Below are 15152 nucleotides of genomic sequence, written 5' to 3'. Positions count from 1 at the left end.
ATCACAAAAGAATGCAATAGTTTAGAGTCTAAGGAGAGTTAACCTGGGACTTTGCTAAAACTCCAGCACTATAGGCATCCCCTTGGACCCAATAATCACAGGAATCGGCATCAGTATTCTACAGCGGTCACTTGCCGCTGAAAGAAAACACATTTTATGTAACACTAATAAGTGTTACCCTAAGGCAAGGCTTCCGCAATGCACAGTGCTAATAAGGAGAACGAGTTAAGACGATTTTTTTTCCTTCCTAATATGTTCTCACCGAACTAATTTTACACTTGTGCACTATAGCAGCCATTTAAAACTAAACTGAGAACACGATCTGTTCGTGGAGACTGCAATGTAAATGCATGCGATGATATTTTCTCCACGTAGCCCACACAGCGGGCAAGAACACTCCGACAGAAGTACGATACAATTTCATGAGTGGGAACAGCTATCATCATAAAGAGAAAAAGTTACTGCAACAGATATCATCAGGGTTGTAAACAGCTGACTATTTTCAGGAGGATATACCATCAGTCGGTGAAACGCCAAAAGGCGCAGCATTTAAATCGCAAAGCTTTACACCAATACTTACCACCAAGCGGTGGTTTGTAATCTGCTCCTATGTCCACTGGGCGGCTTCCTTTCCCTCCAGACCCTGACGCTGCAAAGGTCATATATGTGGTAATTTTATATACATAGATACACACACACGTACACATAAACACACACTTTAGCATTTCTAAGGTAGCTCTTTCAGAACTTCTCTGAACCACTGTGAACATTTTCTTCTCCTTTTCTCTCCCCTACAACACGATTTGGCTTTAAACAGCAACCGTGTTTCTCCAAGGAGAGAACCACTTCTTCAAAAGAGCTATTTGATAGTTAGTTTCCTGCATTACTATTTTCCTAAGTAAGCTTAGGAGCCCCTACTAGTATTCATTTTAAAAAATATAATAAAAATTACTTGTAGAAATACATAGGTATATATTGAGGCTGTGCCACACTGGTACAGACAGTTAATCATCTTGAAACAGTAATTGTTCGGGTTTCTTTGCCTAATACCTACTTACAGTAAATGTGGAAGACTGGAGGTATGTGGAGGACCAAAAGCACAGTAAATGTAGTATTAAGTGCCTGCCTATCCATAAAAACTTGCTTCCGGCCTCTCCCCATTCTTTGCTGTTTGTTTCACCTTTGCCACGAGTGACAATGAACTATCGCAAAAGTGTTTTTTTGGGGAAACCTGGGAAAACAAATTGATTCGTTTCAAACCATTGTATTTATAGGATGACAATGGAAGTAAACAGATCTGTGTGCCAATTAGTACAAACTGAGGCAAATTACACAGCCCCTCCAGAACTTCAGCTGCTGCTCGTGGGCTCCTTGGTGCTAAACACAAGAGCCGTCCTCTTTTTACCCCAACAAGAACCTCCCTTCGTGTAATTCAGGTCTAATTTAGGTCCCTTGCTGCCGCAGCACGACGCATCAAGTCACAAGTTCACCTCTGATGTTAAGGCCTTCCTGCAGATACAGACATACAAAACCCTGGTTCTTCCACTTCTGTGTTTTCATTAAAATGCACTAACACAAAATTACCACGAATGCTAAGAATACTGCAATAGGGGCAACACAGAGCGAGATGCAAAGAACGACATTCCTCTTGTTACAGGGATCCATAATACTTTGCACATTTGTACACTGCTATGCACAAAAGGCAAAACCACAAAAAAAAAGGTCCACAAATGCAGCGGTGGTTTCTCCATCAGATGAAGGATTTTCTCAGCTAAAAATCCACTCTCATCAAGAAGTAATAAGTGTTAAAGGATGTGTAACAAATGGAAATTCTGAACCTGAAGTCAAAGCCTGTAAATTAGTCACCATGAAATAAAGACAATTGGTAAAAACACCAAAACGTAGCAGCATGAATAATGATGAAGCTCCAAGAAGGATAAGAAGGAATGCTACACGTGTACAGTGAGGAGTTCGATGTAGTCTAAAATAACTGAAAAGACGTATTGCAGGACAAATCTATAACAAAAAAGGCACAGAAAGACAAAGTGCACCTGCCAGTCGGGAGGGGACACCGCATTCAGCAAAACATGGTCTCACTTTGAAGTACTGGACTATAACTTTGCAGCAGCAATGAAATAATTTAACAGAATTTTAAACAGTTTGTATTTAATATATTTACGTGCGTACGACCACCTGCACTCAAAAGACCTGGAGAAAGCCCCATATGAAGATACGCTGAGGCACCAGAGAAGCTGCGGGAGACGGGGGGAATGAAAATAATTGATGATATTTTAAAAGGACAAATGCATTTTTAGTGCAGCAGCTGGAGCCTTAACAGAGGCGAGATCGTGGAGAAGGTGACAGCTGGGAGATAGTGGGATACTTCATGCCCATCTTTCTGTTTTATTGAAAACAGGTATTTTCAAACGAACTAAATGTCAGACTATAAATTTGGTTGGTAACAGTAACTATGCAGACATGCTATATTTAGACTTCCATAAAACATTTTAGTGAGTATGATGCTTTGTTAAAAGCAGCATAATAAAAAAGCAATGTGGCACATATTAACAAGATTAACAACTAATTAACTGATAAGAATAAGAATTATAATTGCAGAACCATTATTCATGAAGGATATTGCTAATGAGTTCTGCCAAGACCTGTGCTTGGCCAAGTGTAATTCAATATCTTTAATAACACCGTGAAAGAAAATTAAAATAATTGCTGCTGAAGTTAAGAGATGACATAAAATAATGGAGTAGATAGTAAGATCCAGCAAATCACCTGCACAGACCAAGCGGGATCATGAGGTCCATGGGGTCTGCGCTCCCTCGACACCGTATAAACCCACACAGCCACCCACAGATGTTATGTACACCCATGGGTGTATATGTGATAAAATATATATATCATATTTAGACGATAAAAATGTTGGAAGGCAGCGATACGGAGAAAGCAGTATTGTGGCAAGCAGTCATATTTCCAAAGGGTGTAGGCATCCCAGGAATAACCACCTGCGCAGGATCCCTGTGGAGCGTGGCAGCGCAGGGGTGCCCTGTACTGGCACCTGCTGTGTGCTGTCGGTGTCTGCACACTTCCAGAAAAGCAAAGACGAGATACAGAGTCCGGTTTTCGAAAGATGATGAAGTTTAGGAACCTAACCGAGATGCTTCTCAGCATCTAATGCCTGAAACCAGGGATCAACAGTTTAGCCCTTAAGTTCCGGGGAGCTCATCCCTTACGCAGTGCAACCTGAAGGACGACCGACCCTCTCTGCAGCTTCTGTGCACATAAGGGCCGTATCTCACGGCCTCTCTCGGAAGTGCTTAGGCACACCACAACAGTGGTACGTTCTGAACAAGCATGCTGCATCTCCTGCATGGACACCAGCCTTTTTTCCAGGATCTTACAAAGTTTGTTGTTGAGTTTTTCCATTTCCTTCTATATTAAGGAACAGCTTACTTGTCAATCTCGACGTTACCCGTTAGGTATCTGCAGCCAGACAATGTAGTGTTTGTGTTACTTTGTGTTACTTCAGGATAGTTTTCCTATGATTAGATACCGTGACCTTCGCTTTTGTGCTTGGCCAGGGCAACTCCTTGAAGCCTGACGGCAACAGCCGGTACCTTCTCCTAACACAAGCTCCGTGCTACAGGAGTGTGCGGGAGAACAATACGCTGTGCTGGATACAGAAGAAAAACATTGAAGTAGGGGAGAGAGAAAAAAGAGACAGAACCACTAAGGCTGGAGACTCAATCCCATCGTAGTTGTGTTCCTTCCAGTCCCAAATAACTTGTCCGCTATTTCCTGAAGGACACAATTCTATCACGTAGTGATCTTGTCCCAGAGCAGCTTGTCCGCTCTTCAGCTCCTCTTCTCCTTTTCTACAATTTACCTACTGCCATGATTTATAATCTCCGAGTGTTCTCAGAGGAATTCTAAAACAAAACTTTCTTGGCTTTTATGTAGGGTTTTATGATTTATAAATGATATAATTTTATAAATATTAATGAAATTGTTACTAGAAGAATCTATGAATTTAAGATGCTAACGCTGAATGAGAAGATTTAGCTATCTGCTGAGGTTAGAACAGTGCGGAAGAGAACACAGCAACTTTTAAACGAAACCTTTTAATCTTCCCCTCGTCCCTCCCACTTGCATTTGAGCACTCCTGATGGCACGGGGAGCATCTGCTTCCCCGCTGACAAACGGAATCTCTCCAGCGTCTCTGTTACACGAGCCTGTATATGAATATACTCCATAACTGTTTATTATCAGCACTATTTGGTAGACAGAAGGTAAAAGCATATTTAATAAATTACTTCTAAGTAACAAGCTGAAAGGCAAGTCAAAAAAACCCCACAACTCATTCTCAACCCCTTTAGGACCTATTTAATTGTATTTCTAAGTTGCTTGCCAATGTCCTTTTAAACTCATCCCTTCAGACTAATTCTTCCCCCTTTTATTGGGCTTGCACGTTACTTGGAAGAAAGCAAAAATAGCCCTGGGACATTCACCTTATAATTCAATGTAGTAAAGTCAAAGCTCCCATTTTTCAAGCTAGCATTTTAAAACCTTAAGGCTTTTAGTAGCTAATGCTGTGCTCTTCGGGAGAGTCTGGAGTCTAAATGAGCTGACAAGAAGATTCTCTCTTCCAAAAAAAGCTTTCCAGAGCAGACATGCTTCCCTTTATTACGAAAATAATTACAGATGTAGAGCTCACAAAACGGCACTTGGGCTAATTAGGTAACTGTTTGATCTTCCACCTCTGCGTAGCGAGATCTTGCATCAATGGTCAGAGGCTGGGAGATCACTTCATCCTATTCCCTTCTGACAGAACGATTCAGCCCCAGCACAACCCGCCTGTCCCTTCATCTGACATCCGACTACAGAAATCACTCGATATTCCTAGCACCCAAACCACAAACGGGACTTCCAGTCCTTCCACTATTAAAAGCACAACAGGAACTTGGTCATTTACAGTTACAGCAACAGATATTTGTTTCATTTAAGAAATGCAACCGCACACGGACAGGAAAAACAAAACGTGTGAAGGATGGAATAAAAGAGAAAGCGTGGCTATTCATTTACCTTGGTCATTAGGCATTTTATCTGAGGATTCAGCTAGTGGGACAAGCATAGGGAAGGAAAAAACAAGAGAAAGATCACAAGGCTTGAAGGAGTAAGAGACAGAATTTAAAGTTTCACATAGCACATCAGACTAGCTACGGCTCTTATTTCTAACCACCAACACTCATTTGGAAAAAGTTCTGTTAGCAAATCTACTCGTAACTTTTTATTTTTCACCTCTCCTTAGAGTACTTTTTCCCAAGCTCTCCTCCGTTCGTACTGTTTCACCAGTTACCCACCACCGAGCGGCTCTTGACTGAAGAGCCTGTAGTGTCACACTAGGTCCCGTCCTGTCACCCAGGCCACCCGCCAGCAGCTGGGTACCACCCCCACCGCCTCGCTCCATCTCATACCCACCCCACTGTTCACCCCATTGTGAGCAGACGTGGCACACAAGACCGAGAACCTTAAAGCAACTAAAAACTGGTTTTCTAAAAAGCACATTTAGGACACGGACCCTCAGCATTAACACGTACATGACCTAAGTGCCCGCCAGTAAATTTGAAATAACACAATTAATCAAACAGCTGAGCAACATTTGCATATGTATTAACTACATACAAGAGCAATCCACCAGAAAATTTCATTCTAGTCAAACTCCATTGTCTTCCTGTCTTTTCCGGTTTAAATATGAAATCCATGCCACTGGTATCTTATCCTTAGAGAGGCTGCATTCGGAACACGAGGAGGAAGATAACTGATACATGTGATAGTTTACCTTTTGGGGTTCTGAACTGAACGGCCTCAGACATAGGCCCCATGCCCTTTGAGTTGCGGGCTTGAATTTTGAAATAATAGGGCGTATCGAGGGTCAATTCCTGTATCTGATGGGTCAGTCTGTTTCCCACGACGGGTTCGATAACCCAGTCGTGTATTTCAGCATTCACATCCGTACTGTAGTAAATGATGTAGCCTAGGCAAAGGGAAAAGCAAAAGAAATTTATACATAAAAGAAACGGGATAGTCATAAGATCTCACAAAAAATGTTCTGTTGACTTACAATGTTTGCACAGCTAAATTATGAGTTATAGGTTTTCTGAAAGTGTAGTCTTACTTTTTCAAAGACCAAGAATGCATTTAAATATTAAGACAGCCTTCCCATCTTAAACTTTAAACTGTTAAAAGTATATGTTGAGAGAAGAAAGCCATTTAAAATATCAAAATTATTTTTTATGATGGTTCACTGAATATGGAGAAATTCCTCAATTCCATCCCTTTACCTGTTCATAGACTAAACAATGTAGAATAAGATAAAAGTTGTCCCTATCAAAACATCCTCGAAGTATTAATATTTATAGAAAAGTTAAACAACAAAACGTCCTCATGCACAGCTAAAGAATATGTATTTAACAGTTTATAATTATTTTATTATTTTTCAGTTTATCAACAAAGATGATCATAATCTGAAGAGAACTGAAGTTCTCTTGCATGACACCGAAAAAAGGGCTGGGAAGAGCTTATGTTCTGTTATTAAAATATGCTGCGATTGCAAACCAATATCAAGTAAAAGCTTTATCATGGTTTTTTATGTAAGAAACGCACAGCCCCGGCATGAAATAAACACTTGCACAAAGACAGGGTAAGGTCATCAGCTGCTTCATGCACAGATTGCTGCTTCCCTGGCCCGAAGACCCCAGCCTGGGGGTTAGGGTAAGGAAGGGGAGCTGCTCTCCGGAGGGCCTTCCACTTCTCTAAAGCAACGGAAGATACTGCTGACACCCCAAATTTGCAGAACTCACAGTAAGCAGTATGGCATGGAGGGGACGCGTGAAACGCCAGCCGCAGCTCTGGCGTGCTTCATTACTTGCCTTGGCAGCACAGGGACGTACTGAGGGGGAGATCTAATCAATTCCTACTCGTACAAGTCAAAAGCAACAGATCTGAAACTTGTTTAAGGACAACATGTGCGTGTGTGTGTATATATATATATATATATATATAGTGAGAGTGAAAAGCACTATATATAGTGCAGTGGCACAAGACTACCGATTTAACTTACGACTGTACTCATTGGCCATCAGCTGTAACGATGCACCAGCGTCTGGAATCCAGACTAGCACAGCTCAGTGTTTCCCATCCATCCCACCCACATCAAAAGGAGATCAGGGCCGTAGGGACAAGTATTCCACAGACAGGCTATCCAGTGCATGGAATTACATCATCACTTTTACGGTATTACTTAATGCACAGAATGAATTGAGCCGAGTTAATGAGTAAATTACCCAAGTAATAAGCTGCTCGTCCCGCTGACAGTGGCTCTCCCCACCAGAGGGCACTCAGCGCACGCCTCCCCCAACACTGCCCTCTTCCCTGGCAAATTAAATCTAATGTTTGGTGGACTCAGACTTACCACAGAATGGTTTATTTTATTTTTTTTACTTGTTAATTGCTGCTTATGCAAAACCCAACAATACTATATACATTTTCATTCAACACATATGAATAAATGTAAGGTTCTCCTTTGCAGTACAGACACCACAAGGAGATTTTTTACCTGGAAAATGGAACGTGTGTGTTAATTTTGCTAACTGCGCTGTGCAAGGAAATGCCGATCTCTTTGTACATTGTCTTCCCTTTCTCACGTACACACTCGATGTAAGATGATGACTTCTCTTTTCAGGACTGTGCGTAACCTAGGGATATTTGTGCCTGACATTTCACACCTCCCTGAGCGACCCTCACTGACGACTGGCAACCAAGTCCTTTAATCGCCAGTTAAGGTAAAGGCTCTTGGTTCTCCAGTCAAACCTTCCCTCCATATAGTGGAAACATCTCACCGATAATAAAATAACAAAGAATTGGCTTTATAATCAATATAAAAAAAAAATATACAATGTATAAACAGATATATGCCTGCAGAGACATAGAAATGGCTCAGCCCGGCACTGTGGTGCAGTGAGGAGCTGCCTGCGAGAGGTGCATCCTTACGGCCCCACGCGTGGGACACGCTTGTCCCTGCACGCAGGGAAGGGCCGGGCACGGGTGAGCTGCCCTCAACCCCCGGCCCCCACACCAGGACAGAGCTGGGTTCTGGCTGCCTCCTTAGTGCCACTGTGCCTTGCTGGGGTCTGTCTTACAGCTCACTTCCAAGTTTATTGTAATTACTAAAGGTTAAGAGCCTCCAGTATTCTGCCTTTTCAGAAGGATCTAATTAGTTTTTGCCTCCTGTCTAGAACCTGGGCTACAGCCCTGCCTCATCAGACGCCAGGCGGTGACAGGTTTCAAAGGTTTGATTCTGCACCTGAGTTAATTCTGAGAACAAAAGCAAAATCATACGCTGCAAACTATATGCCAAAAGAATCTACTTTAAGCTTAAAGCCTGGGGTAAAAAAGGAAAATTGAAGTGAATTACTTCAAAAAGCCTTTAGAAATGTGAATGCAAACAGAAATTACAGAAAGGAAGCAGTAATTAGTATTTTCTGTAAAATGATTTCTCCTACGTGAAAGTGACGCACAGTTACAAAGGCAAATAACAGTTTACTCCTAATGGTTATGTCAGGGGACTAATAAACTGACTTTAAGTCTGTTCTGTGCCACAAAAATGACAGAAAGATGACAAAGAGCACTGGGATGGAGTCTTCTGTATAAAATACTGAGGGGCCAGAGGCATTACAGATGTATTTCTGGAGGCACGCTATTAGAATAGCACAAGCTGATGAAGGCAAAGGTTATTGAGATACTTAAACTTCCAATTATATTTCTGGTTAGACTCCAATTTCACACTGCAGTTAGTTTATATCTTAATATATTTTTACTAGGTACAAAAGTAAATAATTAATCTGAGCGACTAAAAGATTGACAACGAAGATATAGACCTCTTGGCTAGCTCTAGGCTAAATGAAGCAGGGAACATGCTCACATAGTTACGCAGATTGTATTCTGCCGTTAACCAGGCATCTTATATCTGCCTTTATTGCTCATGTAAACTGCACCTGTAATTTTGCCATTGGCTTCGGAGGGAGGCTGCCAGTTCACAATTATTGTCCGAGGTTTTCCCTCTTTGCTCACCACAGTCACGTCTTTGGGAGGAGAGGTAGGAACTGCAAACAAACAGAGTCAGGAACAGGTTGCCCAATTTCACTGGATATAAACAAGTTATCTCAGCACCTTTGCTTTTTATTTGTTTTACCACTGATAAAAGGCACGTACAATAATAAACCCGCTTGAATGTTCGATCTTCAAATAAATCTACCGTCCTAGCGTAGTGGTCTTACTGATTTACTCCGTTCAGCTGGCACATGCCATCTGGTGCGCAGCATCGCCTCTCCGTAAGGAGTTACCTGTTTCCAAAGCACTTCAGCAACAGATGCTGTGATTCATGAGTGAGTGAGCCCACGTGCCTTCAAAAACACGGCATCTTTGCACGGCTCTAACAGCTGGGGTCAGTGACTGCTGACCTGAATTTCTTCAGTCACCATAAAATAAAACTTTGTGAAATAAATACATTTTATATGCAAAGGCGTACAAAATAGCTCCGTATTTTCAGGTTTACGGTGGGACCAAGATCTTGCAATGCCAGTCTGCCACTGAAATCTGAATCAGCAAAGTAAATTAATCAGCGATTTAGAGTCATAATCTAAAATTGCCGATTTACTTTAGTGAAGAATGATTTGTGATTTGCAAGGAAATCTGCACCGCAAAAGCATTTGAAATCTAGAAATATTTGCTGAACACCGTTGTCCAGCCTTTTCCCCTGGCTTGCCCGAGAGTCGGACTGAGGCGGGGGGAGAGCTTTTCCTTCGCCCATCAGCCTCCGACCCAAAGCTCAGTAAATGGCCCCAGTTGCTGCAGCAAAGGCTGAAACCGGACCCCCTTCTCCCCGCACACTCCAGCGTCCAGCTGGGGCTCGGATTAATGGCTTGCAAACGCACAGAGCCGACGTCTCCATTAACCAGCCACAGTTTGCAATGCCACGTGACGAAAAACATGAGACTTCTCATTAGGTAACTTTTAGCAAAGTAAATCCGCCTTGGATATTTAATACTGTAATAGTAACATTTAGTGCTTACACAGTGCTTTCTGCGTTTAAGGAGCTTTATGTGTATTACCTATTAGAAATTAATCTGTCCATCCTCTGAGATGGCTACCGACTGCCCTGGTGCAGGATGACAGCTGGAAACCAGGGAGAGCAAAAGCTCAAAAGTCACTGTAACTATTATCGCAAATGCTTATAAACCTGCTCAACAGAAACGCACAGACATAAAGCACAGTTCAAGGCCCCGTAGTAAGCTTCAGAGAAAAAAAAATAAAATAAAATCAGGACTAGCCCTCAAAGGATTATTAATTCACAGACCAGCACTAAACCCAGTATCCCCTATTTTTCTTCGGCCCCAGCTGAGAAGCGGGTCCCACACAACGCCGCTACTCAGGAATATTCAAAAATAGTGAGTCACACACTCTGGAATTTGGCAAGTAATATAAATCACAAGATCTGTTATGAGAAAATATATTTAGCCTTTTTTGGTTTGTTTTTTTTTTTTTTTTTTTTCATTTGCTTCTTAGTTCCCTAGCTTTTAGGTTGTATTTGCAAATATTCTTTACAACCACCCTGACTAGAAATTTACTTTCCATTTAGATGAAAATAAATGAGACGTCCTGCATCCCGCCCTTGCTCCTGTACTTCTTGAGTTTCAAATTTTCTTTTCTTTTTAAGAACTTTATTTGTGCACCTTTGCAATCTCTCCCCTTAGCGTAGATTTAGGGATGAGGATTGTCTGTCAGCACATGAAGTGTTTTACTGTGGGATGGACTCAGCCCAGCCCTGCGCTGTCAGATGGGCAGCTGACTCCACACCATGGCATTCCCACCAAAACCTAAAGCAACTGGAGCTCTCGAAGGGTTTATGGGACTTCAGAGTACATTGGGAGCTTTCTGATTTTATCCTGCTTTGGCTTTTTCTTATTCTTGTTATGGAATATTTGGATGAACTCAACAATTCTTTGCATGCTTGATTTTTTTGCTGTATTTTAATTTACCATGAGAACTAGAGGGTAATCTGGATACCCATCTTTTGTCCCTACAGTTCAAATAGGCAGAAACCTAAGCATAATAAGCAGTAAATTTAATTGCACAGAGATCATTTAACACTGCAGAATAAAAAGAGCTAATGAGGGCCCGGTCCTGGCCCTCGCAGTTACTCAGTGGCGCCAAGTTTCTCCCGGTAGCTACAAACCCTTTTCTGTTCCGTACTTTGGGAGAGCATCATTTAACAGCGCTGCGACAGCAATTCCTGCTGAAGAACAAAACTGTAGGTCTGATTTGGACATCTTAATTTCTACTGGGATTTTATTTTTAATTCATTTGCCTCATGGACTTCCTCACTGGGTAATAATTATCATCATAATTATAGCAATTTTTAATTATTATTTGCTAAAGTATTTTCTTTGTATTTGCTATTAACATGCTATTTCTGAGACGTTTCAAATGTACGCTTCCTTATTCTCTCCTGTCCGTGAACTGCGGTACATTATTCATTACTTCTCTGTAATTTGATGTAAATTCTTTTGCGTGCAATCATCCCTTTGAATTTTGAAGTATGTTGTTGTTTTTTAATCAGAATTTCTGACTACATAAAGAAAACAAGCCCCCAGCAAGTATTCATCAGCATAATCATTTTAAATACATGCTTTCCCCCCCTCCAGAATTCTGGCAGACGCGACTTTATTCATCTTGCCAGGAACGGCAGCCCTCCCAGAAGGAGAGGAAGAAGTACCTAATTCAAAAGTCGTTCCATGTGCTGTCATGCTCCAAGTACTCGATCTCCGACCTTTAGTCACCATCACGGAGAATTCATACAAGGTGTTGGGTTTTAACCCCGTCACTAAATAGCTCAAAGTGGTCGCATTCGCAGTCTGAAAGAAAAACAGAGAGTCAGTAACTTCCCAACTGAAAACCATCAATCCCCAGCTCTCACACACCCTTGTCTCAGGGAAGTGTTTAAAACATTTTAGCATCGTTACATTTTCATAACCACGGTCATTAATTCTGTAACGTTTTTGCTCTGTCATGCAAATTCACTAATCAAGTATTAATGTGCAGTTGTTTTTTTCTAACCTAGAAATTCTCTCTGCAATCAGCAAGGGCATTTAATAGCAGTCAATTATAAATTTTAAAAAAAAAAAAAAAAAAAAAAAAAGGCAATACAAGGTCCAGGGCACACTTGTTATGCAGCAGGCTAAATCACTGCCTACTTGGGGGGTTTAATTTACGGCATTTCATTAGCTGAGCTGGCTAGGGGAAACAATGCAGCACAGCTAACAATAACCGGCCTTCCTGAAACCTGCGTCTGCCTTCCAAGCTCCTGGCAGAATTTACTGTAAATTTTTAACATACTTAAAAAAAAAACTAAAAAGTATCAACTGAAGGTACAGGTGCTGAGACTTGAAGATAACAAAGCTCTACTAATACATGGATATTTTTCAGAAAAAATGGTTATCTAGGATCGCACACTTGAAACTATACATGGTTTATAGTGGAATTTGTAACAGCCATTTAGCTAGAATTTTCGACCTTTTGGTTAAAATATCTGGTATTGGTTATACATGACTTGAATACAAACAGAAGGTACTTGAGGCCCGTGACAAAAAAAGAGCTGTAGCTACATTTATGTATATTCACAGCGATCTAAGCACAGAATTAAAGTTAGGTGTTTCAATATTTGACAGGGCCATACAACTGTATTAATAACTATTGCCTTCAGAAAACAACTGTTTTCAGCTAATTAATTTTCAAGAAAAAGGCCGTCTATAAATACCTGTTCCTTGAAGACTTTATGAGTAACACAGCAAAGAAACCCCTTATTTCTCAACTATCCGTGACAGCTTTTTTTGCTGCACTGGGTGAAGGGTCAGAAAACCATTAGCCGAGTGACACTTAGATTTGTTTTTTAGTTCCAAAGTAAACGCGATTGTGGCCGGATGGGTCAAGTACCCAAGCGTGGAGCAGGACAGCTCTCACACCAGTCCAGTGCCAAAGCCTCACTGACCACCACCTCCCCGGCACAAACACGGAGCCGTGTGCTCAGAAGAGCTTTCCATCGGCTCTCCAAGAGCCAAGGAACATTTGCTCCCGGCTCTTTGCAGGGCAGCTCAGGGCCATTAGGAAATTGCCGGTGCTTCGGTAGAAGCTGCGCAGACCTTTGGCCTGGCTACGTCCAAAGCAGAAAGCTTTTCCTAGCAGCTGGCGTTACGAGCTGGTTTGCCCCCTGAAAAGCACACCGTTTCTTCCTCTCCAGAATACCTAGGGAAATTCCTAACACCACTTAAGCATTCAATTCTCTTTATAGTATTTTTTACCTCCTGGCTGCCGTCACACGTGGCAGCTGGAGTCCTTTTTTACAGGTTAAAGTTGTACTTTTCATCTCTGCCTTTGAAACTTGGTGTCTTTTAGTTTCACTGCACATCATATTGAATGTAAATGACACATGAAAGGCTGAACTGGAGTGTTAGACTTCTCTGCTTTCTTCATTTTTTAACACCACTTACTGTTTTTAAGATCACAACATATCCCACGGTACTAAACCCTGCTCACCTACTAGAAATAAACTTCATAAATACTACCCTGTAAAATTTATTTTCCTTTTATACAGCCCTAAAAGATCTAAGTTCAGATTTAATATTTCAGCTTATGCTCGAGAGCACACCGATAAATCCCAGGTAGCCTGCCAGCAGGACAACTCTGCCCCACCAACAAAGATGCTTTGAAAAACGCTCTCTGATCCACATTAGTGAAACTACACGGTTCAAAACACAGTGAGTCTTTTAGCTTCAGGAACTGTATCACATCTGGTCCTGTGTTTATATGCTCTAGGTTGACACAACTCCTACAGAAATTGAAGAAAATCGGGCTTCTTAAAGTGGAACCTCTTACGTTGTATTTGAAACATGCAGCCTCTTCTTTAACAATAGCCTGGGAATGTCAGCATAGAAGGGGGGAGCAAATGTAGAAAATACGAATGAACTGTATCAACATCCAATTTACTGATGAGAGGGAGGGATGAAACAACTTTGTGTTGAACAGATGTAGCTTTGGATACTAGAACTGACACAAAGATAAGATTTCTGTGTGCAAGCGGTGTAACGGAGAAGCTTCGATGCAACTGGGTGAACAGCCTCTAAACATGCAATAAATAACAAAGCTGCTAGAGATGGCCCTGACAAATAATATACTAGCTCATAGTCAATAAAGTTACCAAAGACCTGACTGAAATACAGCAGTTTATTGAACAGCAACGGCTGAAAAGAGGTTTTGCCTTTCTTAAAATGAGCAGTTGTTACTGTTCAACACAGCGGTACAGAATCCATGATTGAAACAAAGGAAGAAAAGCAGGATGTGAGTTCTCCAAACAGCGTGGGTTAAAAATGATTAGAGCAAATGTTCTCCAAGTTATGTCCCTCCAGGCAAATGCTTTTTACAATGAGTAATTTTGAACCGTATTCCATCATTACATATTATTTTTGGTCCAACAATAAACCTTCGTGACCACTGGCCACCAGCACTGAGAACGGTGGGAGTATTTCATTTACCACCAAGGGTGGGTTTTTTTAAGCATTTAACTAATGAAACTGCAGCATTATATAAATCACTCCCGAGACATCCTCTGCATATGACTCAGGAATGTGGGTTCATAAATAACTCGCCTTTAGAGGAAGAACACACATATATACATCTTTTCATTTCAATAAAAAAGAAAATCTGGTTTGTAACAAGATTACTCTGCAAGAGCATAAAGGGAGCTCCACTAGCTGGATATTTTAACAACCATTTCCTTTGAGTCTCATTTCAAATGTGAAATTTGCAGTCAGCATTTTTGAGGCCTCCAGATAACTCTGAAAATTAAAAAAATCCAACCAACCGACTAAAAACATCCAAAGCAATAAGCCGAACCCCCAATCTAGTCTCCAAATCAAAATAGCAGATGAAAATCAAGAAAGACAGGGATATCATAATTTTATTGTTATGTATTTTGCACCCATTCAGTTCCCAAAGGAAAGGTTCATTATCAACTCTGTATGAACAGAAAA

General features: G+C 41.2%; 1 protein-coding gene across 10 annotated transcripts in view; it reads right to left on the bottom strand.

The window, feature by feature from the left end:
• Positions 1 to 15152, bottom strand: part of NEO1 (neogenin 1) — a 214340-nt gene that overhangs the window by 15490 nt on the left and 183698 nt on the right. For 8 of the 10 annotated variants that reach the window (XM_054214166.1, XM_054214173.1, XM_054214172.1 and 5 more), the window contains exons 18-22: positions 11843 to 11981; positions 9063 to 9170; positions 5849 to 6043; positions 5092 to 5124; positions 581 to 649 (exon numbers count right to left, since the gene is read on the bottom strand). In XM_054214166.1, the coding sequence (XP_054070141.1) occupies positions 581 to 649; positions 5092 to 5124; positions 5849 to 6043; positions 9063 to 9170; positions 11843 to 11981 (544 nt within the window). The remainder of the gene's footprint in view (positions 1 to 580; positions 650 to 5091; positions 5125 to 5848; positions 6044 to 9062; positions 9171 to 11842; positions 11982 to 15152) is intronic. The other 2 variants (XM_054214170.1, XM_054214164.1) reach the window with 1 other exon arrangement.

The sequence above is a fragment of the Rissa tridactyla genome, chromosome 9 (assembly GCF_028500815.1).
Source record: "Rissa tridactyla isolate bRisTri1 chromosome 9, bRisTri1.patW.cur.20221130, whole genome shotgun sequence".
In the NCBI taxonomy this organism is placed as follows: Eukaryota; Metazoa; Chordata; class Aves; order Charadriiformes; family Laridae; genus Rissa; species Rissa tridactyla.
This window is presented reverse-complemented; position numbering and strand designations above follow the sequence as displayed.